Source organism: Microcaecilia unicolor, chromosome 13 (assembly GCF_901765095.1).
Source record: "Microcaecilia unicolor chromosome 13, aMicUni1.1, whole genome shotgun sequence".
NCBI classification, from domain to species: domain Eukaryota; kingdom Metazoa; phylum Chordata; class Amphibia; order Gymnophiona; family Siphonopidae; genus Microcaecilia; species Microcaecilia unicolor.
In genome coordinates this window covers 32,465,167-32,485,450 of record NC_044043.1, presented here as the reverse complement: position 1 = coordinate 32,485,450, position 20,284 = coordinate 32,465,167, and the positions used below count along the sequence as shown (strand labels likewise).

The 20,284-nt window shown below is 43.9% G+C and overlaps 1 protein-coding gene across 4 annotated transcripts in view; it reads left to right on the top strand.

Annotated features, from left to right (window-relative positions):
- The window catches only part of GALNT17 (polypeptide N-acetylgalactosaminyltransferase 17), a 473,734-nt gene that overhangs the window by 319,880 nt on the left and 133,570 nt on the right, over positions 1-20,284 (top strand). For all 4 annotated transcript variants that reach the window (XM_030185764.1, XM_030185763.1, XM_030185762.1 and 1 more), the window contains one exon: positions 10,038-10,155. In XM_030185764.1, the coding sequence (XP_030041624.1) occupies positions 10,038-10,155 (118 nt within the window). The remainder of the gene's footprint in view (positions 1-10,037; positions 10,156-20,284) is intronic.

Genomic DNA, 20,284 nt, shown 5'->3' with positions numbered 1-20,284 from the left:
ACTACATGCTAGACGTGATCAAACTATCACCAAGAAATGCAAACCCAGAAACCAGAGGTTACCTTCACCTGCCCAACTGCAAAAATATACTACACAAGTCCACCAACAAATAAGAAACATCACGAACTACCTACAGGTCAGAAAAGACCTAAAGACCTACCTCGTCAGGAAATTATATGAGTAATGTCTGCACTAATCATTCTGGAACATCAATACACAACACAACCTCTAACTGTAATGCATCTTTTTGTTTAAGAAATGAGCTAAGACATATCTTCTCAAGAAACCCAATGACTATTCCATAAGCACTAATAGTTATCTTGCCAAACACTGTAAAACACAGCATCATACTACTACTACTACTAATAACATTTATATAGCGCTACCAGCCGCACGTAGCGCTGAACACTTGACATAGAAAGACAGTCCCTGTTCAAAGAGCTTACAATCTAAGTAAAACAGACAGACAAGACATTACGGGCAAAGGAATTACAGGGTAAAGAGGAACAGGGCAAGGAGAAGGGCAAATGAGTAATGGTTAGGGGCCAAAGGCAGTAGTGAAAAGGTGAGCTTTCAACATAGATTTAAAAACAGGTAGAGATGGAGCGAGACATATGGGTTCAGGAAGACGGTTCCAGGCATAAGGTGCCGCAAGATAAAAGGAACGAAGTCTGGAGTTAGCGGTGGAGGAGAAGGGGGACGACAAGAGAGATTTGTTTAGAGAGCGGAGTTGACGGGGAGGAGTGTAGGGAGAAATGAGAGAGGAGAGGTAGTGAGGGGTCATAGAGTGAATGTATTTAAAGGTCAGTAAGAGGAGTTTGAATTGTATACGGAAGCGGATAGGGAGCCAGTGAAGTGACTTGAGGAGTGGGCTAGTGTGGGCATAGCGATTTTGGCAAAAAATAAGTTGAGCTGCAGAATTCTGGACAGATTGGAGAGGAGAAAGATGATTGAATGGAAGACCAGTGAGAAGTAAATTGCAATAGTCCAAGCGAGAAGTAATAAGGGTGTGAATAAAGGTTTTGGTGGCGTATTCAGAAAGGAAAGGGTGAATTTTGCTAATGTTGAAGATAAAGAAGCGACAGGTTTTGGCGATTTGTTGAATATGGGCAGAGAAGGAGAGAGAGGAATCGAAGATAACTCCAAGGTTATGAGCTGTGGAGACAGGGAGGATATGAGAGCCATTAACATAGATAGAGAATGGGGGAAGAGGGGAGGAGGGTTTAGGGGGGAAAATAAGAAGTTCAGTTTTAGCCATGTAAATGTAATTGAATCAATGTAATCTCTAACAACTGTTGAACGTTAGTCACATTGAACCAAAACTCATTTTTGGATAATTGTGGGATACAAGTATGAGTGAATGAATAAATAAATAACAATAAAAACAAAGTAACAGTAAAATGACAGCAGATAAAGACCAACAGGGCCCATCCAGTCTGCCTAGAAAGGAAATGATAGGGGGGATGGAATGGCTCCCATATGAGGAAAGGCTAAAGAGGTTAGAGCTCTTCAGCTTGGAAAAGAGATGGCTGAGGAGGGATATGATTGAGGTCTACATAATCCTGAGTGGTGTGGAGCGGGTGCAGGCGAGTCGATTTTTCACTCATTCAGAAAGTACAAAGACCAGGGGACACTCAATGAAATTACAAGGAAATACTTTTAAAACAAATAGGAGGAACTATTTTTGCACTCAAAGAATAGTTAAGCTCTGCAACTCGCTGCCGGAGGATGTGGTAATGGCAAATAGCGTATCTGGATTTAAAAAAGGTTTGGAACAAGTTCCTGGAGGAAAATGCCATAGTCCGTTATTGAGATGGATATGGGGGAAGCCATTGCCTGCCCCAGGATTGGTAGCATGAAATGTTGCTACTAATTGTATTTTTGCCAGAAACTTGTGACCTAGATTGGCCACTGCTGGAAGCAGGATACAGGGCTAGATGGCCCATTGGTCAGACCCATTAGGACTATTCTTATGTTTTTATGAAGTCAGGAGTGACTCCATGTGGATTACTCCTCCTTTGTCTTTAGGATTGTAACTCACACCCATTGCACTCTACTGCCCTCCCCTATTCCTCCTTTAAAAAACATCTTTAAAGTGTGAAAGTTATTTAAGCTTTACTTTGAGTGGAGATGCACTATACTTTTAGTCAATCTTCATGCCATTAAAGAACCTTTGTGGTTATCCCACACCTTTTTAAAATTAATTCGCTGTTTTTGACCACCACATCTTGTGGAAAAGCATTCCAGGCATCCACCATGTATCTCTTGATGTTGGTTTTCTTTTTCTTCCATTTATTAGGATTTATGTTCAGCCTTTTTGCAGAAATTCACCCAAGGAGGTGTATAGCAAGAATAAGTTAAACCAGTGGTGTTCCTAGGGGGGCCGACACCCGGGGCGACGCCCCGCCCCCCCCCCGGGTGCAGCACCCCCCCCGATGCAGTGCGGATCCCCCCCCCCCGGGTGCAGCACCCACCCCCCAATGCAGCGCGGACCCCCCCCCCCCGGGTGCACGCCGCTGGGGGTGGGGTGCCGCAGCGCGCGCCTGCTCAGAGTTCCCTGACTTCGCACGTTCGCTGCAGCTCCCTTGCTCTGACCCGGAACAGGAAGTAACCTGTTCCAGGGCAGAGGGAGCTGCAGCGAACGCGCGAAGTCAGGGAACTCAGAGCAGGCGCGCGCCGCAGCACCCCCCAGCAGCATGCACCCGGGGTGGACCGCCCCCACCGCCCCCCCCTTGGTACACCACTGAGTTAAACATAGCCAATAGACAATTACAGAAGTAAAAATATTCAAGTAACGTTACCTAGTATGGCATGGTATGCTACTTAGAGTGTCAACAAAACACGCAGTAAAACATCTTAATAGATAGCATAGGGTGCTTTTAAGTATCCCTCTTTGCAAATTCATTTCATGTCTTCTATAGCCTCTCTATTTTTTTTTGGGGGGGGGGGGGGGGGGGGAGTTGGTTGGTTCCTTACTATCTTTCAAGAATGTATTCCCCAGATTCTATATGAGCTGCCCAAAGTTGGGCGTGTAATATTTGGGAATGCAGGACGGATGGGCTTACAAATTAATGAGTTAACAAGGTGTCAATAATTGGAGTTAATTGGTATCAGTTTGAATTGGTGTATCCCATAGACTGGGTCTCTGCTCTGGGGTATAGATATTCAAATCTTCCAGTCTCTTCTCATACGTCTTTTGGCAGAAGTTCCATACCATTTTTGTCACCTTCCTCTGAACCATTTATTTTTTCATCCTTAGCAAGATACAGCCTCCAAAACTGAACACAGTACTCCAAGTGGGCCTCACCAGTGATTTGTACAGGAGCATCAACACCTCTTTTCTTCTACTGGTTATGCCTCTCTATGTACAGCTACTACTACTACTACTACTTATCATTTCTATAGCGCTACAAGACAGTCCCTGCTCGACAGAGCTTACAATCTAATTAGGACAGACAAACAGGCCATCCTGGCATCCTTCTGGCTACATTCACTGCCTTTTCACACTGTTTCATTGCCTGAAGATCTCTTTTTCTGTCCTAGCATATACGACTCCCTTGAATTCCTGCTCCCCAAGTGCATCACTCTGCACTTCTTTGCATTAATTTTTACTGCCAACATTAGACCATTCTTCTAACTTTTGCAGATCCCCTTTCATGTTGTCCATGCCCTCCAAGGTGTTCACTCTGTTGCTCTATATGATTTTAGACTTTATTGTTATTTTATTTACTTAAGTAAATTGCATTGAACCTGAATTTGGGATATTGCAGTCAATAAGAGTCTTTTGATATTGATATTGATACTGAAAAAGGCAAACCTTACCTTCTAACCCTTCAGCAATGCCACTCACAACTATATTAAATAGAATTGGTCTCAGCACCAATCCTTGAGGCACTCCGCTACTCACCTTCCTCCAAGTGAATTCCATTGACCACAACCCTCTGGCATCTTCCTCCGAGTGAATTCCATTTACCACAACCCTCTGGCACCTGTGTGTTAACCAGTTTCTAATCTAGTTCACCACTTTAGGTCCTAACTTCAGCTTCTCAAGTTTATTCTAGAGCCTTCTATGAAGAACCGTGTCAAAGGCTTTGCTGAAATCCAAGTAGATTACATCTAGTACATATCCTCGAGTTAGTTCTCTGGTGGTCACCCAGTCAAAGAATTCAATCAGATTCATTTGGCATGTTTTACCTTTGGTAAAACCATGTTGCCTCGGATCTTATAACCCATTGGATTTCAGGAAATTCACTATCCTTTTCTTCAGCATTGCTTCCATTACTTTTCTAATGACCGAATTGAGGCTTACCGGCCTGTAGTTTCCCTCTTCTTCTCTGTCATCACTTTTGCGAAGAGCGAAGATATCTGCTCTTCCCCAATCCTACGGATCCTTTCCCATCTCCAAGGATTTATTAAACATGGATGACATGAGATATGTTGTTGACATTTCCTGTTTTGTTGCAAACAACAGCCCCTCCTTAATCATCACAGATCACATACATTCTGGTTGCTTTCCGCTGAGTGGCTTTGAGACATTTTGAGTGACATTTTATAAAGGACACCAAAGGTTAGGTGCCATGATGCAGCATGCCAAGCACTAATTCTATAACGGCATCTGGGTTTTCAGATTCAACGAGCGTAAGTCGGCATTTATGAGCCAATATTTAAGTGCTCCCACTTCCTCCATATCAATAGCAGGCTAAATGCACATGATTAAATGTGGCACTTTAGCATATAGCTTATAGTACTTTATTTTACATGCATAAATGTGGAACCCTGCCCAAGCTATATTCACATGTACTCCCCCCCTTGTATTTACATGCTAAGCAAGTTACATGTTTTTCCTTAAAGAATACTACTGAGCCTATGTAACTATAACAAACTCTTATGAAAGGTCTAGTATTCTATAACTCGTGGGTGCAACTGGCACCTAACTTTAGGTGACCTATTATAAAATGATGGGATTTATGTCTTTAGCAAGATATGGCCTGCAAAACTAAACACGGTACTCCAAATGGGATCTCACCAATGACTTGTACAGGGGCATTATCACTTTCATATTTCCGCCAGTTATGCCCCTCTCTGTGCAGCCAAGCATCTTTCTAGTCTTGGCCACTGCCTTGTCACATTGTTTGCCACCTTGAGATCCTCAGACACTATTGGCCAAATGTGTCTTTCCTGGTCCATCCACATCAGTCTCTCATCTCCTATCACAGCTTCTTTGGATTTTTGTTCCCCAAATGCATCATCCTACATTTACTCACATGAAAACTTAACCATCAAGTATTAGCCCAAGTTTCTAATTTTTGGAGTTCACTTCTCATGCATTTCGCTCCCTCTGGGGTGTCCACTCTGTTGTCAATCTTTATGTCATTGGCAAAAAGGCATACTTTTACTTTTAACCCTATGACAATATTGCTCACAAATACATTGAACAGAATTGGCCCCAGGAAGGATCCCTGAGACACTCCATTACTTACCTTTCTTTCTTTTGAATGAATTCCATTTGTCACCACCCTCTGCTGCCTGTCAGTCAATCAATTAATAATCCAGTTTACCTCCTTGGATCTCATCCTTAGCCACTCAGTTTATTCATGAGCATCCTATGAGGAATAGCATCAAAGGCTTTGCTGAAATCTAAGTAGACCACATCTAGTGCATGCCATTGATCCAGTTCTTTTGTCAGCTAGTCAAAGAAATCAGATTTGTTTGACATGATTTCCTTATGGTAAAGCTATGTTGCCTTGGATGTTGTAACTCATTAGATAGTAGAGAGTTGACTATCCTTTCCTTCTGCGGCATTTCCATTAATGTTCTCACTGCCAAAGTCAGGCTTATCAGTCCATAGTTTCCCTTCTTTTCTCTGTTACCACTTTTATGAAGAGGGACCATATCATCCTTTCTCCAACCCTGCGGTACATCTTCAGTCTTCAGGGATCTATTAAACATATCCTTCAGAGAGATAAATAACAGTCTATATATACCCCGAATAGATTACAAAAAGAAACAAACCAGGACATTTCATTAAAGTTTCCCTTTTTTGTTTCCAAATAAAATAGTGGCATATCCAGAATTGATTTTTTTGGTGGAGCTTAAGGTTAACGTGGGTAGGCAGCACACTATCTGGATGTTGACTCTGCTTCCAGTTCTCCTTTCACTGACTTATGCAATTGAGTGGAAAGGGGGGGACTGACCCCAAAGTAATAGAGCCATAGCCCATCCAGGCCTACCCTGGCTATGTCCCTGAAATACATCCTTGGAATTAAATTCCTTCTGAACACTAAGCTTACTGTAATTCCTTCTGGGAGTTAAACTTAACATGTCTCATTTTATGCTAAAGCAGCTGCTGAAGGTATGGTTTCTTTGTGCCAAATATTGCACACAAATCATTTTTACTAGTAGAGCAGTGTAATGAGAAAAGCAGCCACTTTTTAAAATCTGAAACTCTTCAAAATTCAAGGATATGAATTCTATCTTTCCTCCACTGGCTGTGGGGTAGACAAACTACGCATGGTCTTGCAGAACTGGACATAATACTCCAGCTGAAGTCTCATCAATAGATTAATCGTTTCCCTTTTTGTCCTTGAGCTTTGGCTGTAACCTTGTCAAACTGTTTCGTTACCCTAAAATCATTAGGTCTCTTTCCAACTCTAGTCATCAGTATCTTATGTCCCATCATGCACCAGTCCCTCAGATTTCTACACATATGGGACTCAATCATATAAATGGCTATTCTAGAACCCTTGCCTAAAGTTAGGCACAGTTTATAGAATACGCATAGCGCCTGTCCCCATGACTAAAATTTAGGCACAACCATTTACACCAACTAAAACCTTGTGTAAATGCCTGTGTCTAATTTAGGTGTAGATCAGGCGTATCCTATAAGTGCGTGTAATTTCTAGGATCTCCCATGCCCCTCCCATGGCCATGCCCCCTTTTGTAATGCACACATTAGAATTTACGCGCACCACCTTAGAGAATACTCTTAGAAAGTTGCACACGTAAATTTTAATTAGTTCCAATTAGTGCCAATAAATACTTATTAGTGGCTAATTATCGGCGCTGATTAGCTTGTCAAGCAATTAGGTTGTGCGTGCAACTTTAGTTGCCATTTATAGAATCTGGTGGATGAGATACAATTCTATATGAGATACAATTCTATAAGTGGGTGTCTCCTTTTAAGCACTCCAATGTAACCCCCTTTGCAACTGCACAGTATAGCACTTACTTGCACCCTTACAGAATAGTGGTTAGGGCATTTACGAGTGTGTTACTTTTCTCTTTACCTGCGTGCAAAAAGGGACGTGGTATAGAATTGCCCTTATGGGTGCCTATTCTTGGACCCATTTGGATCCTATTTTATGTAGGAAAGTAGATGCCTACTCTCCTGTATAGAACATTTGCATAGCTGAGTAGATACGTGAATTTGTAGTTAAGCGTGAGCAGTTATGCCAGCCCTGGTGTCAATGCAGCTAAGTTGCTAAAAAATATTTGCAAATTATAGTATTTTATAATTTCCACATGTAGTTGAGCACGTCATCTAATCTCTACTCATGTGAATGCCCATCTATAAATATGTATCATCAAATATTGGTACCTACTTACAGAATAGTGCGTAGACAGAATATTGTTATATAACAAGTCAATATTCAAAGTGATTTAATGGGCCAGAAATGGTTCTTGGCCAGTTTAATCGCTTGTTCAAGACTAGCCAGTTATTTTCAGTGTCATTTAACCAGTTAGTGCAGAGGAACCTTCAAGATAGGGGGCGTCGACTCAAGCTTATTGGACAGACACAACATGGTCCATGTTTCGGCAGATAAACTGAATTCCAAATATCAAACAAAACCGCATGGGTGCAAAGCCGGGAACCGGCTTGAAAATGGGAGTCAGAGTTGTATCTGCGACTCCATGTGGCTTGCTCCTCCTTTGTCTTTAGGGCTATAAGTTACTCTGCCGTTACTCTGCTGGTTCCCAGCTTTGCACCCAAGCGGTTTTGTTTGATATTTGGAATTCATTTGACCCCTGATGCAGGCAGTTTATATGCCAAAACACGGACCGTTTTGGGTCTGTCCAATAAACTTGAGTTGACGCCCCATACCTTGAAGGCTCCTTGTGCTTTTGTCCTCTGTCTGACACGAGTGTACCTTGGTTTTCCTTTCCTGCACCCACAATTTAACCAGTTAGTGCTGCTGAAAATGTCTGGTTAGCGCCTACCTCAAAAACCTGCTAATTTGGGGGAATTCTGGGGGTGAAGTCAGTACTTGGCCGGTTAAGTGGTTACCTTGGCACTTAACCGGCCAAGGTAACCACATAAATAGGACTGCGTAAAAGTCAGTCCTATCTTTATGCAGTGCCTTATAGCCAGTTAAATGCTGAATATCACACTTTACCGGTTATAGGTACATAAGTACGTAAGTATTGCAGTGGCATTCCTAGGGTGGCTGACACCCGGGGCGGATAGCCGATGCGCCCCCCCCCCCCCCCCCCCCGGATGCAGCACGACACCCTCCCCCCAGCGAAAGGACACCCCCCGGGTGCACAGGAAGTAACCTGTTCCGGGGCAGAGGGAGCATGGAAAGAGCGGAGCCGACAGGCGTGCGGCACCCCCCAGCGGCGTGCACCCAGGGCGGACCACCCCCACTGCCCCCCTTGGTACGCCACTGAATTATTGCCATATGTACTTATGTACTTATAACCAGTACAGTGTGATATCGGTTATGCATTAGCCGGCTCCACAAACCCGGAAATGTAATGTTGAAGCCTGGACATGGCCTGGCTCTGAACTTTCAGGCATAATGGCAGCGGTTCTTAGCATTTTGGTAAGTGCAGGTGGTTAAATATTGACCCCTAAATTTCTAAGTGGCCACTTTTGTGCATAAATGACTGGAATAGCAACATTGATGTGCACTTTTGCTGCCTAAATATAGGCAGCGCCTTATTGAATTACCCCTATGGAGGGTAGTTTTAGAACATGGTGTCTATATTAATTGGACAGAAAGGCACCAATTTTGGCTCTATTGTATAAAGATACATAGGGGTATGTCTACTAAAGTGCGCTAGTAAATGGCCTTAGCACACGCTAACACGAGACTTTCCCATGTGCTAAGCACATTTCTAATGCGCCCAGGAAATAGGGCATTTTCAGGTATTTGTTTTTTAGGTGTGCGCAAATGTTCGCATTAGCGTGTATAACCTGAAAAAACTTGACATGGGAGCTCTTACTGACTTGTATTTAGAAGGTGGCAAGGGTTCCTGCATTATGGACCCACTGACCAGTTAGCACACGCAAATGTCAATGTACCAGCTGAATAACTCATCCATGCATGTTCTCTACCTCCAACATGCCCCCCTCCCAAAAATAAATGCAAATGTAATCCCAATGTTATTTTTGAAGACAATATCAAAATACTAGGAATTACATAGTAACATAGTAAATGACGGCAGAAAAAGAGCTGCATGGTCCATCCAGTCTGCCCAACAAAATAAACTCATATGTGCTACTTTTTGTGTATACCTTACCTTGATTTGTACCTGTCCTTTTCAGGGCACAGACTGTGTAAGTCTGCCCAGCACTATCCCCGCCTCCCAACCACCAGCCCCTCCTCCCACACCCGGATCTGGCACAGACTGTATAAGTCTGCCCAGCACTATTCCCGCCTCCCAACCACCAGCCCCTCCTCCCACCACCGGCTCTGGCACAGACCGTATAAGTCTGCCCAGCACCATCCCCGCCTCCCGCCACTGGCTCTGCCACCCAATCTCGGCTAAGCTCCTTAGGATCCATTCCTTCTGAACAGGATTCCTTTATGTTTGTCCCACGCATGAAGCTGGACTCTCGGGGGTGGGGGGGGGGGGAATTCTATATATGGTACCTTAAAATTGACTCCATAGAACCACACGGTTAGCGTAATTCTATAAACTGCTCCTAAAGTTACACTGCTTCAGCTAAACTTACGCTCAATGTAAAAGACAGTGGTAATTGCAGTAAGAGTGAAGAATCACCAGGGTATTTTTGTTGTTGTTGTTTCTTGTAGGACTCCAGCCATGATCGGCTGCTCTTTTGTGGTGAACAGGAAGTTCTTTGGCGATATTGGTCTTCTAGATCCAGGAATGGATGTTTATGGCGGAGAAAACATTGAGCTGGGAATAAAGGTTAGTCCTAACCAGTCATTTTTGAAAACCTATGTTTCAAATGAACTATGGCAAGTTATTTGTTCTTCTGAAAGGAGAAATGTATATCATAATAACCTTACTAGTTTTCTACCTCAACTGTTCTGCTTTAATAGAACTTGGTTCATTCTTTTCTAGATTTTTATTTCTCTCTCTCTTATTGTTACAACTCAGATATACGTACACTGCAACAAATAAAATCAAGGCTTATCAGTGGAAAATTGGGTGTTTGCTTTCTATCTGTCATGATCTGATATAATGGAGCAGGATTGAAGTATATGCTTTTGACTCCCTCTTCTTTAGGATCACAAGGGAATTTCAGTAACGTTAGGAAACATGGGCCAGATGTATTAAACTTTTTTCCCCTATAGACAAAAAAATGGGAAAAAATATTTCAGTGCATATGGCCATATGGGCCTTATTCAAAAAGGGCTTTCCCCTGTTCTGTGTGTATGACAGTGGCGTAGCTATGGGGGGCCTTGGGGGCCCATGCCCCCCCCCCCCAATTCTGGCTGCCCTTCCACTCCCTACACCGCTGTTCTTCAATTTTTTGGGCCGCAAGCAGCATCAGTGAGGTAAGCACACTACCTTCTGCGGCCTGGAAGCTTTCCCTCTGCTACAATTTCCTGTTGACAGGACACTATAGCGGAGGGAGAGCTTCCAGGGCCACTGAAGGCAGTGTGTTTACCTTACTGATTCTGCCGTCGGCCCAGAAAATTGAAGCACGGCAGTGGTGCAGGGAGCGAGTAGTACCAGATCCCACAAGGGGAGAGCATGCAAGATGCGCTGCAACATGGGTGGGGGGAGAAAAATCCACCACAATGTCAGACTGTGAAGGAGGAAGGGGAAGGGATGGAGAAATTCCAGACCGTGTCGGGGGGGGGGGGGGATATGGAGAGCTGACAGAGGAGGATAGATTGAGAACAGGAGACGTTAAAGAAGCAAATTAGGTAAATCTCTCTTTCCCTGTCCTTCACGCAGCCATCATCCTCATTCACTCAAAACAAAGCAAGCGAACCTATGAGCTACTCTATCCATGTTGTCATTCATTATTGTTGGTAGCATTTTATTTGATTGCACTTATATTTTCAAACATGCCATCTTGTGCAGCATAAGGATGTACACAGGAAGTATTGGCTTCATCGGTTAGAGTAGTAATTAGTTCTAAATTGTAAATCATTGTTTCTTTTGGAGTGGCTGGTTTTAGGGACTCCTTGTATTTGTGCTGAGATGTTTTCACCTAGTAAAGGGCCACCAAAACAGACATCAGGTTATGAGAATAAGGTGCTTAACAATCAGACTTACTATTTATAAGCATAATTAAAAAAAACAAAACAAAACATTAATTAGGTTGAGACCTGGGAGCATTTAACATCTTTTTATCCTGTGGAATGCAGTGGTATATTATAAAAGTGCACTTACCTTTTTTTATTACTACCATTTCACTGAGAGGAATTGAATAATAAGGGAAGGGCTTCCTTTAAGCAGAAGTTCTGTCCAGAGTCAGTCTAAATATGGCACCATTGTCCAGTTCAGCACACTATTAGCTGCCAAGTTCATACAAAGTTAATTATGTTCAGTGGAAAATAAATATGTTGGCTCAGGCTGTTTGCTATGTGAATATTCCATCACTGTTTCATTATTGCTACCAAGTATTACATATTCATATTCCAAATTCGATAGTGCTAAACCCCTTCGAGAGAAACTGCATTGGCTTCCAATTAAGGAACATATCACCTTCAAAATCTGCACCCTAGTCCACAAAATTCTTTACGGAGAAGCCCCTGGATGCATGGCAAACCTAATCAATCTACCTTCCAGGAATATATCCAGATCATCCCGTTCATACTTAAACCTCCACTACCCTAACTGCAGTGGTCTCAAATATAAATCCATTTATGCATCCACCTTCTCCTTTATAAGTACACAACTATGGAATGCACTGCCAAAAGCTGTGAAAACAATCCACAATCATCTTAATTTCAGGAAATCACTCAAGACCAGCTTATTCGGAAAGTCCTACCCCAAGGATCCAACATACGTCCCTACATCCTGCAACACGGCAAATTAATGGACCGTATTGACCACTTTTATCCTTTTGCCTTTATACCCCGTTTTTTTAATCTCCCTGTCCTCTACACTATGTTATCTGTATAGTTACCGGATTGATGACTTCCTTTACGGTTTGATGTTAGCCACATTGAGCTTGCAAATTGGTGGGAAAATGTGGGGTACAGATGTGTTAAATAAATAAATACATATTAAGGGCATTTGCTTTAAACTTTGTTTTAATTCATTTATCCAGTCTTTACATGCACATGGTTTTGCTTTTTAAACAGTTAAGGTGAATCCTAAGGGTGGTTGAACAATTAGGTATAAACTATGTTGTTTCTGACTTTACATATTTTGAACTGCTTTGGGTCCTACTTATCTGTACATGTGCTGTCTAGAATTTTGGAAGATAAAAATGAGAAAAAAAATAAAATTCTGGATGTACTCTGTAGAAGTTGTTGTTTACTTTTGCAATGTGTGTATGGATGTGTGTATACATATGGCTATGATTTCTGAACATGCGGCATCATTAAAGGGCAGACTTTTAAATGCACATTTGGGAATTTTTAACTTTGTTAAATGTTTCAGACATATCCATCTATTTGCTCCTATGATATACCTGAATTCTATTATTCTGTCTCATTGTATTTTCAAGTGTAAGCCACATTGAAACCATGTTTGCTTGGGATAATGTGGGATATAAATGTAAAAAAAAATCCTTTATCTTCCACATTTTAAGACACTGCCATAGGTTACTATCCAGCTCATTTTTGAAAGTGATCGCCGGCCATCTTCCGACACAAATCTCCTGAAACCGGCCAAATCGGTAAAATCGAAAGCTGATTTTGGTCGGATTCAACTGCTTTCCGTCGCGGAGCTGGCAAAACATCAAGGGGGTGTGTCGGTAGCGTAGTGAAGGCAGGATGGGGGCGGAATGGGGGCGTCCTCACGAGATGGCCGGCTTCACCTGAAAATGGAATAAAAAAGCCAGGCTTGACTAGCATTTCGCCGGCTTTACTTGGTCCCTTTTTTTCACGACCAAGCTTCAAAAAGGAGCCCCAACTGACCAAATGACCACCGGAGGGAATCGGAGATCACCTCCCCTTACTCCCCCAGTGGTCACCAACCCCCTCCCACCCAAAAAAAAAAAACAAAAAAAAACTTTTTTTGCCAGCCTGTATGCCAGCCTCAAATGTCATACCCAGCTCCCTGACAACAGTACGCAAGTCCCTGGAGCAGTTTTTAGTGGGTGCAGTGCACTTCAGGCAGGTGGACCCAGGCCCATCCCCCCTACCTGTTACACTTGTGGTGGTAAATGGGAGCCCTCCAAACCCCCCTCCCCCCCAAAAAACCTACTGTACCCACATGTAGGTGCCCCCATTCACCCCTTAGGGCTATGGTAATGGTGTAGAGTTGTGGGGAGTGGGTTTTGGGGGGATTTGGGGGGCTCAGTACCCAAGGTAAGGGAGCTATGCACCTGGGAGCTATTTTTATTTCTTTTTTTTAATTTTTAGAAGTGCCCCCTAGGGTACCCGGTTGGTGTCCTGGCATGTCAGGTGGACCAGTGCACTACAAATGCTGGCTCCTCCCATGACCAAATGCCTTGGATTTGGCGGGGTTTGATATCGCCGGCATTAGTTTCCATTATGGCCAAAAAGCGATGCCGGCCATCTCAAACCTGGCCATCTCTGATATTTGGCCGGGTCCAACCATATTAGCGAGGAAAAAGATGGCCGGCCATCTCTTTCGAAAATACGGTTGACTCCGCCCATTTACAGAGCCGGCCCCGGATATGGCCACCCATAGAGATGGCCGGCGCCGTTCGATTACCATGGGGCTCATTTTTGAAAGTGAAAAACATCTAAAAGTAGCATAAAGCAACATGTGGATGTTTTTCTCACAGAAACGTCCAAATCAGTATTTTTGAAACCTATTTTTCAGACGTTTTCTATGCAGTTCTTCTGCAGTGCTTCCAAATCTGAAATCTTTTTCAAAAATGACCTTCTTTCCTATTCTATATAGTGCACCTAGAGATCTGCACTGAAATCCAAGCGTATTCTATAACAATGCGCATAACTTAAATGGCTTAACAAGCTAATCAGCATTGATAACAGCTTTTACCAAACAATAGTGAGCACTAATTGGCAATAATTAGAATTTATGTGCACAATTCTCTAAGCGCATACTGTAATGCAGTGTGCTTAAGTTCTAATGCGTGCAGGTAAAAAGGGGCTTGGTTATAGGCAGGGAAATGTGCGTTTCATGAGTGTTCCAAAATTTACAGTGGTGGAAATAAGTATTTGATCCCTTGCTGATTTTGTAAGTTTGCCCACTGACAAAGACATGAGCAGCCCATAATTGAAGGGTAGGTTATTGGTAACAGTGAGAGATAGCACATCACAAATTAAATCCGGAAAATCACATTGTGGAAAGTATATGCATTCTGTAGAGGGAAATAAATATTTAATCCCTCTGGCAAACAAGACCTAATACTTGGTGGCAAAACCCTTGTTGGCAAGCACAGCGGTCAGACGTCTTCTGTAGTTGATGATGAGGTTTGCACACATGTCAGGAGGAATTTTGGTCCACTCCTCTTTGCAGATCATCTCTAAATCATTAAGAGTTCTGGGCTGTCGCTTGGCAACTCGCAGCTTCAGCTCCCTCCATAAGTTTTCAATGGGATTAAGGTCTGGTGACTGGCTAGGCCACTCCATGACCCTAATGTGCTTCTTCCTGAGCCACTCCTTTGTTGCCTTGGCTGTATGTTTTGGGTCATTGTCGTGCTGGAAGACCCAGCCACGACCCATTTTTAAGGCCCTGGCGGAGGGAAGGAGGTTGTCACTCAGAATTGTACGGTACATGGCCCCATCCGTTCTCCCATTGATGCGGTGAAGTAGTCCTGTGCCCTTAGCAGAGAAACACCCCCAAAACATAACATTTCCACCTCCATGCTTGACAGTGGGGACGGTGTTCTTTGGGTCACAGGCAGCATTTCTCTTCCTCCAAACACGGCGAGTTGAGTTCATGCCAAAGAGCTCAATTTTTGTCTCATCTGACCACAGCACCTTCTCCCAATCACTCTCGGCATCATCCAGGTGTTCACTGGCAAACTTCAGACGGGCCGTCACATGTGCCTTCCGGAGCAGGGGGACCTTGCGGGCACTGCAGGATTGCAATCCGTTATGTCGTAATGTGTTACCAATGGTTTTCGTGGTGACAGTGGTCCCAGCTGCCTTGAGATCATTGACAAGTTCCCCCCTTGTAGTTGTAGGCTGATTTCTAACCTTCCTCATGATCAAGGATACCCCACGAGGTGAGATTTTGCGTGGAGCCCCAGATCTTTGTCGATTGACAGTCATTTTGTACTTCTTCCATTTTCTTACTATGGCACCAACAGTTGTCTCCTTCTCGCCCAGCGTCTTACTGATGGTTTTGTAGCCCATTCCAGCCTTGTGCAGGTGTATGATCTTGTCCCTGACATCCTTAGACAGCTCCTTGCTCTTGGCCATTTTGTAGAGGTTAGAGTCTGACTGATTAACTGAGTCTGTGGACAGGTGTCTTTCATACAGGTGACCATTGCCGACAGCTGTCTGTCATGCAGGTAACGAGTTGATTTGGAGCATCTACCTGGTCTGTAGGGGCCAGATCTCTTACTGGTTGGTGGGGGATCAAATACTTATTTCCCTCTGCAGAATGCAAATAAATTCATATACTTTCCACAATGTGATTTTCCGGATTTAATTTGTGATGTGCTATCTCTCACTGTTACCAATAACCTACCCTTCAATTATGGGCTGCTCATGTCTTTGTCAGTGGGCAAACTTACAAAATCAGCAAGGGATCAAATACTTATTTCCACCACTGTATATGTATAAATATAGAATATGGCCCAATGTGCCTAAATCTATGCACCAGGATTTACTCCATGATTTCATTGGTGTAAATGGAGACGCATAGTTTTAGGTGCTGAGATATCAACTAAGTGTATTCTATAAACTGTGCCTAAATCTAGGCACTGCTTATAGAATATGCTTAGTCGTCATTGATTTCAGTACCGAATTTTTAGGCGCTATATATATAGAATCTCCCTCTTTGTACAGAAAAGTCCAAATCGGACTTAGACGTTATGAGGGGCATAATCGAACGTCGCCGGTGAAATAGTTCGCCAGCGATCTATTTTGGCGGCGGCGCTACAGCTGGCCGGAACCGTATTATCGAAAAAGATGGCCGGCCATCTTTTCTTTCAATAATATGGTTTAGCCCGGCCAAATGCCAGAGTTCGCCGGGTTTGAGATCGCCGGTTTTGTTTTTCAGCGATAATGGAAAAAAATGCCAGCCATCTCAAACCTGGCGAAATCCAAGGCATTTGGTCATGGGAGGAGCCAGCATTTGTAGTGCACTGGTCCCCCTGACCAGTGGCGTACCAAGGGGGGGCGGTGGGTGGCGGTACGCCCCGGGTGCACGCTGCTGGGGGGGTGCCGCGGCATGCGCCTATGGGCTCCGACTTCGCTAACTTCGCTCATTCGCTTTAGCTTCCTCTGCCCCGGAACAGGTTCCTGTTCTGTGGCAGAGGGAGCTGCAGTGAAGTTAGCGAAGTCGGAGCCCAGAGGCGCGCGCTGCAGCCCCCCCCCCCCCCCCTGGTGGCATGCACCCGGGGGGGGTCATTTCGCCGGGGGGGGGGGGAAAGGTGTAATTTCGCAGGCGGGGGGGGGGGGCGCATCAGCGATCCGCCCCGAGTGCAATCCAAGCTAGGAATGCCACTGCCCCTGACATGCCAGGACACCAACCGGACACCCTAGGGGGCACTTCTAAAAATTTTAAAAAATACAAAAAAAACTTCCCAGGTGCATAGCTCCCTTCCCTTGGGTGCTGAGCCCCCCAAATCCCCCCCAAACCCACTCCCCACAACTCTACACCATTACCATAGCCCTTAAGGGTGATGGGGGGCACCTACATGTGGGTACAGTGGGTTTTGGAAGGGGTTTGGAGGGCTCAACACTTAGCACCACAAGTGTAGCAGGGACTTACATACTGCTGTTAGGGAGCTGGGTATGACATTTGAGGCTGGCATACAGGCTGGAAAAAAGGTTTTTATTTTTATTTTTTTAGTGTGGAAGGGGGTTGTTGACCACTGGGGGACTACGGGGAGGTCATCCCCCATTCCCTCCAGTGGTCATCTGGTCAGTTGGGGCACCTTTTTGAGGCTTGGTCATGAAAATAAAAGGACCAAGTAAACCCAGCGAAATACTGATTAATGCCGCTTTTTTCCATTATCTGCGAAAGCCGGCCATCTGGTAGCCACGCCCATGCCCGCCCATGTCCCGCCTTCGCTAAGCCGCCGACACGCCCTCTTGAACTTTCGCCGGCGAGGCGACGGGAAAGCGGCGATGCTGTCAAAAACGCCGCTTTCAATTATACCGATTTCGAGAGATCGCTGGCCATCTCTCGATTTATGTCGGGAAATGGCCAGCGATCACTTTCGAAAATAAGCCTGTATATCGAAAGTGCCCCTCCATGTAACTCTGTAAGTCTGAGTGCTTAGAAAATACAGCTCACTGTTGTCCCACAAGTTTTAAAATTTTCATGGTTATCCAGATAATTTATTCGTGGGTTTTATTTCTCCTGTGCTGTACTGTTTACAGAGAATGTGATTTCTCAGTGTTTCCTCTTCTAATTTTGGTCCCTTATTCTTTAATTGGCAAGGATTGGTCTGTGTTCTGTGAGAGACCAAGGTGAGAGATTCTGCTGCCATATATTTGTGCGTGGATCCATTGAAGTCTGACTTGTCTGGCTTTTCCAATAGGAAGCATATTGTTGTTCTGTTTATTCACTGCTGCCTTTTTAAAGGTACAGTTACTGATATTTGTGTGTTCAGAATTGGTGCTGTTAAGCTTGCTACATAGGCTCTGAGAAACCTCTTTGCAGGATTTAGTGTTACTTCACAAACTAGCTTATTTTCAAAAGGGAAGGACGTCCATCTTCTGACACAAATCGGGAGATGGGCGTCCTTCTCTCAAGGTCACCCAAATCGGCACAATTGAAAGCTGATTTTGGGCGTCCCCAACTGCTTCCCTTCACGGAGACGACCAAAGTTCCCGGGGGCATGTTGTAGTCATAGCGGAGGCGGGACTGGGGTGTGCCTAACAGAGGGGCGTCCTCAAGCGATAATGGAAAAAAGAACGGCGTCCCTGATGAACACTTGGCTGACTTTACTTGGTCCTTGGTCCTTCACCCATACTCTAAAAAAAAAGACAAAAGCTTTTAAAGTTGTTTTTTTTCAGGGTGGGAGGTGGTTAGTGACCACTGCATGCCTTTTCCCATTCAGTTAGTGTATCAGTTAGTCCACTGCAGTGCCCCCTAGGGTGCCCGGTTGGTGTCCTGGCATGTCAGGGGGACCAGTGCACTACGAATGCTGGCTTCTCCCATGACCAAATGACTTGGATTTGGTCATTTTTGAGATGGGCGTCCTCGGTTTCCATTATCGCTGAAAACCGGGGATGACCATTTCTAAGGTCGACCTAAATGTTGAGATTTGGGCGTCCCTAACCATATTATCGAAACAAAAGATGGACGCCCATCTTGTTTTGATAATACGGGTTTCCTCGCCCCTTCACCGGGATGTCCTTAGAGATGGGCGCCCTTAGAGATGGACGTCCCCGTTCGATTATGCCCCTCAAAGTAATTTGGCAGGCAATCCTTTATTTGTCTGCTCCTTTGTAAGGAGAAGGTGGTGGAAGGAACACTGTCAGGAACTCCAGGCACGTGAACTGGTTCATGTCAGTTTTAGAAAGGAGAGAAAGCAGTAGAACCAGAGAAAGGGACAAGAAAACTTATTTTATTAATACAGCTTAATAAAGCATTTTATATTTCTCATAAAATAAAGTTGAGGGATATGTGCCACTGCAGTAATTATTTTCCAAGATACTGTGATGTATGTTGAGAGGTTGACCAGACTCAAGAGTACTATAATAAAGTTTAAGTTATGGGATAATGCAACTTCATTTAAAAATGTCAGTGCTTCCAAGGTTTCCATAAGCGTGCATAAGTACATAAGTACATAAGCACCGCCATACTGGGAAAAGACCAAGGGTCCATCAAGCCCAACATCCTGTGTCCGACAGCGGCCTGTTGTTGTTTGAAAGTATAAACAAACGCTTCACATCTGTCCGCTCTACTCCACTCATTATCTTGTAGACTTCTATCATATCACCCCTCAGCCGCCTTTTCTCCAAGCTGAAGAGCCCTAACCTTCTCAGCCTTTCCTCATAGGGAAGTCGTTCCATTCCCTTTATCATTTTCGTTGCCCTTCTCTGCACCTTTTCTAATTCCTTTATATCTTTTTTGAGATGCGGCGACCAGAATTGGACACAATACTCGAGGTGCGGTCGCACCATGGAGCGATACAACGGCATTATAATATCCTCGTGTTTGTTTTCCATCCCTTTCCTAATAATACTCAACATTCTGTGTGCTTTCTTAGCCGCGGCAGCACACTGGGCAGACGTTTTTAACATCTTATCAACGATGACTCCTAGATCCCTTTCTAGGTTCGTAACTCCTAACGCGGAACCTTGCATGTGGTTTATGTTGATGCAGGACAGACTGTTTACTTAGAAATCCGTTATCGTGCACTCTAAGGCATTATTTAGGAGTATACCAAGCACTACTCAGACCTATATTCCTAGTGCACCCCCCCTTGTTAACTCTGGGCCACCCCAAAATGTCAGGTCTGGCTATGCCCTAGTGTATGAAGCAATATTCATTTATTTATTTAGATATTGTATTTGATATACCATCTCTCTGGATGAAACCGATCGAAACAGTTTACAAAACTATGGTTCAGACAATCACTAACTAAAACATTTAATACTACGTAAAATAATTAACACATACTCACCATTAAAGATCATACAATGGAAAGAACAAAAGGTGGAAATCTGAAGGAGTAGACTTCCAGCATTAGGATACAGCAAAAGCCATAGAAAAAAAAAAAGTGAGTCTTAAAGTATTTTAAAAATTTCTCTAAATTCTCCTCAAATTGAAGATGAGGTGGGAGGAA